Source organism: Saccostrea cucullata, unplaced genomic scaffold (assembly GCF_032062105.1).
Source record: "Saccostrea cucullata isolate Sc308-1 unplaced genomic scaffold, CSIRO_AGI_Scuc_v1 ctg138, whole genome shotgun sequence".
NCBI classification, from domain to species: Eukaryota; Metazoa; Mollusca; class Bivalvia; order Ostreida; family Ostreidae; genus Saccostrea; species Saccostrea cuccullata.
In genome coordinates this window covers 574198-586313 of record NW_026935400.1, presented here as the reverse complement: position 1 = coordinate 586313, position 12116 = coordinate 574198, and the positions used below count along the sequence as shown (strand labels likewise).

Here is a 12116-nt window from a genome sequence, read left to right as displayed (position 1 = left end):
TTTCAAAATGCTACTCCTCCTACAGTTTTGGTCTGATTTCAATATAACTTGGCACACAAGTAGACTACACTAAGATACATAATTTTATGCATCGGTTTTTGATTTCGATGAACGGTGTTGCCGTGGTTACTAAAAATAGAAATTTCTGTGAAATTCTTTCAAAATGCTACTCCTCCTACAGTTTTGGTCTGATTTCAATATAACTTGGCACAAAAGTAGACTACACTAAGATACATAATTCTTTGCATCGGTTTTTGATTTCGATGAACGGTGTTGCCGTGGTTACTAAAAATAGAAATTTCTTTGAAATTCTTTCAAAATGCTACTCCTCCTACAGTTTTGGTCCAATTTCAATATTACTTGGCACACAAGTAGACTACACTAAAATACATAATTCTATGCATCGGTTTTTGATTTCGATGAACGGTGTTGCCGTGGTTACTAAAAATAGAAATTTCTTTGAAATTCTTTCAAAATGCTACTCCTCCTACAGATTTGGTCCGATTTCAGTATAACTTGGCACACAAGTAGACTACACTAAGATACATAATTCTGTGCATCGGTTTTTGATTTCGATGAACGGTGTTGCCTTGGTACTAAAAATAGAAATTTCTTTGAAATTCTTTCAAAATGCTACTCCTCCTACAGATTTGGTCCGATTTCAGTATAACTTGGCACACAAGTAGACTACACTAAGATACATAATTCTGTGCATCGGTTTTTGATTTCGATAAACGGTCTTGCCGTGGTTACTAAAAATAGAAATTTCTGTGAAATTCTTTCAAAATGCTACTCCTCCTACAGTTTTGGTCTGATTTTGATATAACTTGGCATACAAGTAGACTACACTAAGATACATAATTCTGTGCATCGGTTTTTGATTTCAATGAACAATGTTGCCATGGTTACTAAAAATAGAAATTTCTGTGAAATTCTTTCAAAATGCTACTCCTCCTGCAGTTTTGGTCTGATTTCAGTATAACTTGGCACACAAGTAGACTATACTAAGATACATAATTCTGTGCATTGGTTTTTATTTTGATGAGTGGCAAGGATCATTTTTCTATTTATTGCTGATTTAAAGTCTCAAGTCCCAACTGCTACTTTTCTCTTCCTTTGTTTTAAGTATAAACCAGTAGAGCTACAGTCTCGACAGAGACTTCTGGTCTTGAAATTTTAAGAATACAGTTGCTGTTGCTTATTCTTCGTACATTTTTTAATCATTCCGTAAGCTGCACCCTATTAATTCTAACCCATGGCGGGGCCCTTGCTGACTGGTCAGTTTTCTAGTTATCAGTTAAAACCTTATCCAAGGTTTCCAAATTAATTTTCCCGAAGATTTTGGCCTTTTGGACTGTGGAATAAAGGATTTTTTGGGTCTGTCTATTTAGCTCGTAATGTGTTGGATTATTTTTGTCTGTTAGCTTGTAATGTGTTGGATTTTGCGCTATCATCGATGAACACTAGAACCATCTGTCGTTAGGACCAGGGGTGTTCTCACTGGATTATAATTGCATGCTAATACGATTGTTAACAATGACTTTGATCATTCTCAATTCTGGGCTACTTGGTGGTAGCTAACTCAGGGCATTTAGTGATACAAGACAATGATATTGGACAGATAATGTAATTAGATCTTTAGGAGGAATGCAGAGTACCTCTTAGCTCTACACCTTTTCCTTAGTAGATATTGGTTTTTATGGTGGATGTCGACCCATTAGTAAAAACTGGCTGTAGAAAGTGTTTCTTTGCACTGTTATTTTTCTTTTTTGCTCTGTTTGAATGCAAACTCAGATGAATTTTTTTAAAAAGAAATTATGTACATCAGAATCATTGATAGTATCAGTTCTTACATCATGTAGAACTTGATTTTGCCTAGGCATGACTATTTACATGCTATCTTAAATCTGTTAGACTCCTTAATGACATAGTCCAACCCCACTGACCCACCCACCCCTCTATTCATTTTATTCAATGGATGTCCCTTCATTGTATGTAACTTTATTAAGCATGCTCTGAAAATAACCATGGAAAAAAATTACAACATTCTGTGGCAGTTTGAAGTTTATGTGCTGGCCTGAATCAGATTGATTTAAACAGGAATCTGTCATTTGATATTACAAGCAACTGATATTGTTATGTGAGGAAATGTAAAACGGCTGGAAAATGAGGCACTCTCTATCTTACGTAAAAACTTCAATAATTTTTTTGTTTTTAATTCCAATTAAAAAAAATGGAAAGTTGTCCAAAAATTCTCTTGTTATTGCATGACTAATATCTTTACTGATTCATCTAGATGACTTTTTCCTTATTTTTAATTACTACCGGTACATAAAAAAATAAGTGAAATCACGGAACTTTATTTTAATGATATACATCATTTAATACATGTAATATTGTAAGAATAGCTATAGAAATATTTGACATATTCAGCTAATAAAAATAGGGGAATTGTTTAAAGCTGCTTTTAAGTTTTTAGTTCCTTGGTCATAATAATCCTGATACTAGTGACTTGTGTTCTTAGTGTGTTTGGCTCAAAGATCAACCTATGATGTGGTGAAACACATTACTTAAGTAGTCATGGGTAACTCAAAACACCTTCTGAAGAGGAATTTCAATAGCCTCTACAAATACACAGCATTTTTTGGCAGTTTGAAGTTTCTGAGGGGGTCCAAATGAGATTGATTATAATAGGGGTCTATCGTGTGACATGTTGTGCTGTATGCAAGTACACTTTTTTTGTATTCAATGTATACAAGTTTTTTTTCTATTTTATTGCGAATGTAATGACTCATAGACAGAAAAAGTGATTATACTTCAAAAAACGGAAGTACTATGTAAAGTCAAAATTATGTCAGACACTGAAAAATTATTATGCAAAAGATGCATCAAAAAATGGGTTCTAAAGCGAGCGGAATTCCAGAGGTTTATAGACACGGAAGACAAAAGGCAAAGGGAGAATTAATTAATAGTGAGGTCAGAATGATAGAATAGGAGTGTTAAAATATGCTACACATGCATTGATTATGATCGTCACCAATACAAGGTGATAGACTGCACTGTGAAATAATAGCAGGCAATCAATTGTTTATTCTCTTTGTGGCCTCTGTCATAGGAAGAATTTACTCAAGAGGGGGGTGTGTTTCATTCAGTAACAGGACCAGGCTGTGAAATATTGATTGATTGGTGAGAGATGGACGGGAATGTATGATTTTTATTTAACCTGATATCGACAGGTGTCTTGGATTACAAGGATGAAACCTGACTTTGTGTATGAAATGTTAAGCACACCGATTTAATAATGATTTTCCGATTGGTAACAAGGTTGTTCATGCTGAGTGCTAAAAAGGAAAGTAAAAGTTGGCGGACGGCCAGGGACTTCCTGAGGTTCAAGTGTGTATGAGTTACCCTCTGTAAAATGTGACGGTATCCTGACTGTTAAAATATGGAGCTGGAGATAACGTACAATTTATACTGCAACAGGACTTACGGGTAATGCTGTTTGGCAATATTCAGGGTAGGGTAAAGGGTGGGAAACAGCAGGGAAAAGGGGGGTGGTGGTTAAATAATGGTAAAATGTTTTGATTTTAAAGATATGAATAGATAGGACTGGTTTTGAGTAGTAGATAGGATAATTAGATTTAGTGGCGATTATTAACCCCGACAGGTAGACGAAGAAGAAAAGGTTTAAAGGTAAAAGATTACAGATGATCAGGGCAGACCCTCTCTCTGTTTGTGTGTGTGTGTGTACACCAATCTGTCATGCTGTCTGTATAATGACTAACTAGTCTTCATTGTCTGGAAATACAACAGGGGAATGTGTGTATTCCTAGCCAGAACATTAGGCCAAAATAAAAAATACCTTTGTTTCCCCTAACGCGACCGACCCAATTAAATCATGCCGACTGGAAAGATTTTTCAAACAAGCTGATTCAAATATTATTTTTATTGTTAGCCAAGTTTCATAAAATATAATTACATGAAAATCAGTTTTTATCAGAACTGCTGAGATTGTTCTGCTGTGATTTTCAAGCATTTGTTAAAATGGCGCCCTTACAGATGTGATTACAGAGAATTAGGTCTTCATAAAACAATGGTGAGGGGCCCACCTAGTGAACACATCATTCAATTTCACTGAATTTTATTTAATTTGAGGTTTGGCCGAATAATGTGTTCAGCTATGTTCCTATGTTCACTATATGCCATTATGGAACTTTATCTTAGGAGTTGTTGTAAATATGTCTGCATATTTTTCCTGATAAATATAATTTAGATGTCCTTTCTTCATGCCTTTATTTATGGGTTAAACTTCGTGACTATGACATTGAATATAGCATTTATATCAACTGTAGATTGCGTTTGGTTCAATTAATTATTGTTTACATACTCTTTCCAAATAAATAATGATTCAGCTTCCTGAGACGTCCAGTGTATTTTTCTTTAATTAGGCCATTGAAGATTGGTTGTTTCTTTCCTTCGAGATTTGTTGGGACGACATTTGAACATTTTCCCATTGCTCCAGACGTACTCAGCACTTTTTTGCCCTCTAGTATATAGTGGGGATCTTTTTTGAGCCAACATATTCTGCGACACTGGACATAAGTTTTTATAGTCCCTTTTGAGGGACCGTTTTAAACGTTCCTCATCTGAGATTTGAACCTGCGACTTAAAATTAGCCACATACTTCTTAATCCAAAGCAAAATGCTCTAGAACCACTGCAAATCTCATGCCCCTCAAAAAAGCTAATTGATTGTCTATAAGCACTGGAGGCTGATGGAAGGTTTGAACAATATACTCGGATTTCTGATCTTTGCATACTTGAGAATCTTGCCTTTTTTATTCGATATATAGAAATGTACTGTGGCTTCAAATATTTCACAAGTACAATTGAATAACAGTTTATCTAGCTGCAGATCTGTACCGTTATGGTTTTATATATTTGTCTTTGACCATAACGCTACAGATCCCGTTATGCAAAAAAGGTGCAATTTACGGCGCAATATTATTTGTGCACTTTTGGGGAGAATTATCCACTTTTTAGCATCGGTCAATTAATTATCTTTCAATCCCTATTTCAAGGCACATTATTTGACTAATCTGTATAATTTATCCATCTCCCAATCCTTTATAGTCGTCTCTACAAGTGATTAACTCGCTTGATTAAAATTATTTGTTAGATTACTGTGAAAATTCACTTCAAGTGAGTTTATTGCCTGTAGAGACAACTATAAATGGTTGGGAAGTGGATTATACATATTGGCTACAAAATGTGTCTAGAATTAGGAAGTGAAAGGTAGTTGACTGAACAATGCTAGAAAGTGGAGAAATTCTCCCCAAAAGAGCGTAGAAGATATTGCGCCGTAAATTGCACCTTTTTTTGCATTACGGGATCTGTAGCGTTATGGTCAAAGACAAATTAAATAAAAAACATAACGCTACAGATCTGCAGCCACAGTTTATCATGAATTTGCTTTTAAACGGCCTATAGATGATACTTAGCATTTTATTCACAAATTGCTTTCTTTCGTACTTTTAATGGAAATTTACTGGTAAATTTCCATTAAATTTTAGAATGTATTTTCAAAGCTGCTGTCAGAAAAAGAAAATTGTTTACCTACCTACCGACCCAACTTGAGAATTTGGGGTCGGGTTAGGGGAAACAAAGATATTTTTAATTCCGGCCTTAGTACATATGTTTTCATCAGAGGAAGTGCCATGTGCCTAATGATATTGACTAATCCCCAAGCCATTCCAGCAATTATATTGTCCATATACTACAACTATATTTATTGAATAAGACATTGATTTTTTATAGGGTTTATTCCTATGTACATGATGTCATGCACTTATCATACAGTAAACAGCTGATCTTGCAGTATGTAAATATTGAAGTCAGGCAGCAATTTTAAATCTCACACAGTTGAACTTTGCTACAAATATGACTCACATTTTAATTAATACCACATTTATAAAGAATTAAATCTTTATTATATACTGGGAGTAATTATTAATTATACAAAAACATACCTGATATAATTATGCAATTGTTCACTTTTAATTTGTCGGCATTTACTCAGCTATTACTAGCCACTAAATGTGTAAGTATACACGAAAAACAAATTGTGTAAGGATTTTGATATTTATTTATTGTAAAGAGATTTTTATGAGAATGGCCATCTTTTTTATTTACATGTGGTAATTACCTGTTGTTATTTTGTAGATGGGAATGGGTGGAGATCATCGAACCCCGCAGCAAGGAGCACATGTATGCCAACCTGACCACCGGAGAGTGTGTGTGGGACCCTCCCCCAGGGGTCAAAATGTAAGTAAATTTGTCTAATGCTTATCAAAATTGGAGAGGTTATATACATTGGCATGATGTGCAAAAAGTACCTTCTCCTTAACTTAAAACTCTGGATAGTACAATTCTATGCCATCCTTGGACTTTCAGTGAGGGGTGTCATTCTTGGAGATACATAATTAGTGTCTCTCAAATTCTTATTTGTTAAGAAATTAATAACATCAGGAACTTTAAATTGTTGTTGACAACGATGAGATGACTGAAGCCCCGGTGCCAGACAACTCACCGAAAGACAGGTCACCGACAAAAGTGAAATTCACCGAATGGACAATTCACCGACAAAAGATTCGGCGAGTAGAAATTCATATAATAATTGTTAGATGCATGTTGTGTTAAGTATTCAGATATAATAAACATAATCAAAGATGTATATAAAAAAACATGTTTTTCTTTGTCTTTTTTGTATCTCCATCATAATGATTGTTGGTCTAACGCATACGTATAGATTGCTTCTCGTGAATACGAGCAAGGTCATAGGTCGGCAATATTGGGTAAAGTTTGTGATTTAATAAAAAAAAGATTTGAAATGAATAAAAATGTTTAAATTCACATACATGAATTTCACTAAATATTTTTTTTTTAATTTCCATGTTTTATATTTTCTGTCGATGATGTACAAACGTCTTTCGGTGACATGTCGTATCGGCGAGTTTTACAGTGTCGGTGAAAAAAGTGTCGGCGAGTTGTCGTTCGGTGAGTTGTCTTTCGGTCACCTGTCATAGACCCCTGAAGCCCACCTCTTTGCCATATGAATTGGAATTCAGTGGATCATTGCTACACTCATTGACATTCGCCCAAATTTCTATCCCATGTATATTTCAACAGTGAATGAAAGGCTGTGTAAATTTCAGATGCTAATTATGTAATATCGAGAGTGCCACCCCTTATTGAAAGTCCAAGGATAACAGAGAATGGTACTATGTCCTCAAATGAGAAAAATGGTCTCGGAAACATTCTGTAGCCTATTTATAGATTGACTGGACAAAAACAGCACAGATAATACTTCGAAGCTGAATGCTATATGACACAAGGACTGAGGAGCAATGTCGCTAGAGATCAGCGCTATGGTTGTCCCATTTCGTCTGTCTCTAGATTAGCACTATAACTAGTACTAACTGTACTAGATGCAAAAAGGATACTTTAAACATGAATTAAATAAACCTTTGGTGTGGCATACCCCCTTAAAGCTAATCCAATGGTTGTAGACATATCTTCCTTTTTAATTGGAGGGGACACTTCAGGGTAATGTCCTGTTTATGCAGTTTGTTAGTATATTTCCAGAGATAAGAGTAGAATTTATAGTTCTGAACTTAATTATATGTGAGTTTCTGCAGAATAATTGATAAATTCAAATAGTGAAATACATACCACTACAAAGTAGTAGTTATTTAATATATATGTAAAAAAAAAAAACAAAAAACAAAAAAAACATGTATAAAATCTAATGCATCTGTTTTGTTTCCATTTTGTTTCATCCACATGCATGGAAATCTTATTAAGATGCTCTTTATGACATTAAGTCCTAAACTGTTTTTGAAAATTTTATCCGTAATGCATGTACAACATTTTTTTTTTAACCTTTTCACTTATGTAATTCATCTTTTTCACTGACCAATACATGAACAGATATGAATTCTGTGTCAAGTTCTCTATTAAGTAAGTCGTGAAAAAATACATTTTTGAAGTTGCATCCAAACATGCTTTATATTAGTACAAAGTTTTAATGAAGGTTCTGTTGAATTACAAAAACACCTTCATATGTATAGAAGTTACTAAGCTAGGTAGTTTCCACGAAAAAAAAAAAAAATGAGGGATCGAGAGAGATCCCTATTCAAAAAAAAACTTAATAAACTACGAAAAGTTATGCAAGTGTAACAGGTCAGATTTTATACTTTTTTGACCATATGTCTCTTGAAAACTATGGCAGATGGTTTGAGCAAGGATTCAATGAACATTTGCCAATATACCGGGTATGTATAAGACCTGGAGTGAAGCCACACAAATCAAAGTTGCTTTCCTTTAATGTATTTTACATAGCTTGATTCTGGATTATGTAAGGTTTATATGTGAGAATGATTTCTATTTTAGGTTGGCTGCATTCGGTAGAATTTGTAAGTGCTATACCTAAAGCCAGCTTTTTTTAATTAAAAAACTAAATTTAACTTTCATTTGTAATCAATTTTATTGTTTGAAGTTCTCCACTCCAACTGTTGCTATTAATAGATCATCGGTAAGATCAGAGCTTCTTTCACAATAAAGACGTCAGACCCAAATTTTCCATGAATAAGTAAAATTTTGTGGATGGTTTTAGATCTTTAGGTTCTATATCAGTATGTCTATACACATTTTCCCCCCACATTCATGCAGTGTGTTACAAATAACACTATTCTCTTCCCCCAGTCTGTTCCCTTAAACCCCTCTCTATTAATTTGATGTAATTATTTTGTTATTGATCCCAAAATAAGAATTTAGGAGCAAACTTGAGATCCTACTGCTATAATCAATGGCAATAAAAACGGAGTTTGGTTTTATAAGGAGTCCTAGATTGAGGCCAGTGAATAAATCTGCACAAAGTGCTTCATGGATGAAATCAGTGCAAAATTGTAAGATTCTGAATACATTCCAGAACTTTTAATCCTGATAACAAAGCATAACATTTTCAAAATTTAGCTTATGATGTCTTTCTTTAAAAAATGCCTTATTTTTGCAGCTTTTCTCACACATGCACACAAATGAATATATTTTTCATTACTTTCACTTTTTCTTATTATGGATCAACCATCCTGAATTTTGAAATGGTTCAAGCAAAATGGGTGATTTCTTCATTATCTGATTTTACTCTGTGTGAATTGAAGTAATATAAACAAACCCCACAGACAATTTCATCACAATTAGCTTACAGAAATAGCATCATCAGTTGGGAGATAAATGAAAGTATGGGAATAGCACCTGGTGAATTTCTTCAATGAGTTGTGAATGAGGGTATCAGTTCCACTCTGTTATAGTGCTCTCAGTGATCTATCCTATAATTTATATGAGGCTAATGAGGTGTGTTTGCATCAATATACCTGTCCATATTTCTTGTTTTAGAAAGGAGGAGGTTGTCAAGAACCATAACTCAGGTTTTGGTGCCACATTTGAAATTTGAGTTATCATTCTTTGTGTCCAAGAGTTTTGTATCTTGAAAACATTCTGTATTTCGGGGAATTCATTATATGCCATGTCACCTTGGATTCATCAAAAAAGTTGTTTTATGTTGTTTATGCTTAAATTTGTCAGGTCATGTAATGGTTAAATGAAGATGAAATGCATAGATTGGGAGAATGACATATACATATTTGCATATATTTACTTCATGAAGAAATATTTAAAGATTTTCCTGTCTTATATGAGGTTGTCTTCTAAAAAAATGATGACTTGGATATAATTCTGTGCAATGTTTTTTTATTTTGGTAATTTGCTGTAATTTGTTAAATAATATCATCTCTGAAATTAGATGTTTGGAGCCAGAATTATTTAGGAGGAGTCCAAGATATTGATTTGCATTAATTAATCAAAAAGATGTGTTTATTAATGAAACAGAGGAACAAACATACAATTTTTCAACAATGTGTGTTATGTCCACAATCAAGAACTGTGTCATTGGGGACCCACTGAGAAGAGGCTGGGGGTAGATAGCATCACATTCCATATGGGGGGTCACCAAAGGTCACCCAGCTCTCACATTTTCAGCAGCTGTTCTGTGTTTAAAGCCCAAAGCCAAGAACAGAGGTTAATCTCATTATCTTCAAGAGATGCCACCCAAAACACATCAACTTATGTTATATTGGCAAGATACAGGATATTGTTTACAGGGATTAACTTCTAGCCAAGAGCTCAGGTCCTTGGGCCTTTAAGTTCATCAGGTGAAAGGTTTGCAGTTCTTAAAACCCCTGAATATATATTGATTATGTAGACAGTAGTTGCAAACATATCACGAATACTTCACTTTTTTAGAATAAAGAAAATGACTGACTGAGAATATCAAATTAAAAATCAGTTACCGTTACTTGTAGTATGGGTACTAAACAAGATTAACTTTTCATCACCTGGGGGAAACTTGAGACAGTAAAGGAAACATTATACAAACACACTAGCTATACAAATAAACAGATTCTAGTAAATTGCTAGTTCACATTGTCTCTGGTGGAAGAAGAGAAAGTTTTCTAATTCTTTTTCCATCAAAGAAAAATATTGGCATCAAAGACAAGAATCAGAGTTTGTACAGTAACCAGCTGTCGAAGGGAATAGCCTGCAGTTGATGTGAAATGTCTGACACTTCAGTAAAGTGCCGGAAGTTCATTCAGTGGGTGAAGCCAATTCCTCCTCCATTAGGATTCAGTGGAAAACCAAATTATTGAAGGTTTAGAGTATTACTATGAAGGATTGTCAGTTGTAGTAGAATCAGAATGGTATTCACACAAGGCTACCGACCAAGAGGGCTAGGAAACCTCTATTGGAGATTGTAAGTCTTCATTTCAATCATTTTATTGGTTTGGTTTTCAAGAAAGGTTAAAAAAATTGTTCAGTTTATTCTAGAATCATCAGAATTTAAGAGATAGATGCACAGAAATGTGTAATCTAATCATAACATAGCATTCATATTAGTTTGTATGATTGATTTTTTGGTGTGCATGTAGGATTTCAAATTCATTGATAATTTTTCTATCATTCCCTTGAATGAAAATCCATCATGAATTTTTATCAAAATCCTGATTTTGACTTGCAAGTTGCAAGGGTTAAATTTTTATAGAGGGTAGAATTTCAAATGAAATTTTAGTTTTGCATTCAGTATTCTCTTCATTTTGAACAATATATGACTTGTTTGCAATGTAGATTTATGACCAAAATACAGACAGATAGGGGAGACTTGGGCACTAACTTGTGAAAGATGAAAATCTCTCAGTGAAAGCACAGATAAGGGAAGATGTGTAAGGTTATGAATTTTGTGTATGGGGGATGCTTTGAGAGAGATTGATAAGGCACTTGTTTGATGTTTTAGGTATCTGTGTACATACTGGGGTTTCTTTATCAGACTATTGGAATCTCGATTTTCATCATGAACGAGAGGTATTTTAGAATTTACTTGATGGGTTGGATATCCTCAAACAGCAAAAAGCCTGTGTCATTCAGAGCAGTAGTGGATGATATAAAAACTAGTTAGTAATGGAGAAAAAACAGTCTCTTCTTTGATTATTGCATTTCTGCAGCAGCAAATTGGCTGAGCTTATGATTAAGGAAAATGATTGCATGGTAAACATTGCATCTAAGAGTGCTGCAGCATAGCCCCTGGGTATTAGAAGTTAGAACCAGGCAAATGAAATACCAAATTCTTGAAAATTTTGATGATTATAGTTTATTCACACTGAATTCTCCTGAAATGAGCATCTCTAGTTGGTTTTCAACATTCTGAATTACTGATTCAATTCATTGTCAGAATGTTTGTTTAAAGAATTTGTAGCTATTTTTGTTGTGTTTGTCATGCTTGTAAACAGATGTTATATGTTATAGGTTTTTTACCGATAAATTTCAAGCGAAAGGAATTGTTTGCTCTCCATTCATTTTCAGTTATAAAATTTAAAAAATTTCTTGAAGGAGTTTCAAAATGTAAATGAGTCAAACAGACATGTTATCTTTGAGGTACCAAGAATTAATGGCCTGAATGTCATTTGAAACTTTTGTCATCAAATTAAATAAGAAGGCATGTAATAGAAA

The 12116-nt window shown here is 34.1% G+C and overlaps 2 protein-coding genes across 4 annotated transcripts in view; one reads left to right on the top strand and one right to left on the bottom strand.

The window, feature by feature from the left end:
- Positions 1–12116, top strand: part of LOC134242700 (rho GTPase-activating protein 39-like) — a 64848-nt gene that overhangs the window by 20307 nt on the left and 32425 nt on the right. For 2 of the 3 annotated variants that reach the window (XM_062724826.1, XM_062724824.1), the window contains exon 2: positions 6222–6323. In XM_062724826.1, coding sequence (XP_062580810.1) covers positions 6222–6323 — 102 coding nt within the window. Of the gene's footprint in view, positions 1–2875; positions 3493–6221; positions 6324–12116 lie in introns of those variants that run through there. The other variant, XM_062724825.1, reaches the window with a different exon arrangement.
- Positions 1–12116, bottom strand: part of LOC134242711 (glucose-induced degradation protein 8 homolog) — a 59771-nt gene that overhangs the window by 24323 nt on the left and 23332 nt on the right. The gene's annotated exons all lie outside the window — the stretch shown is intronic.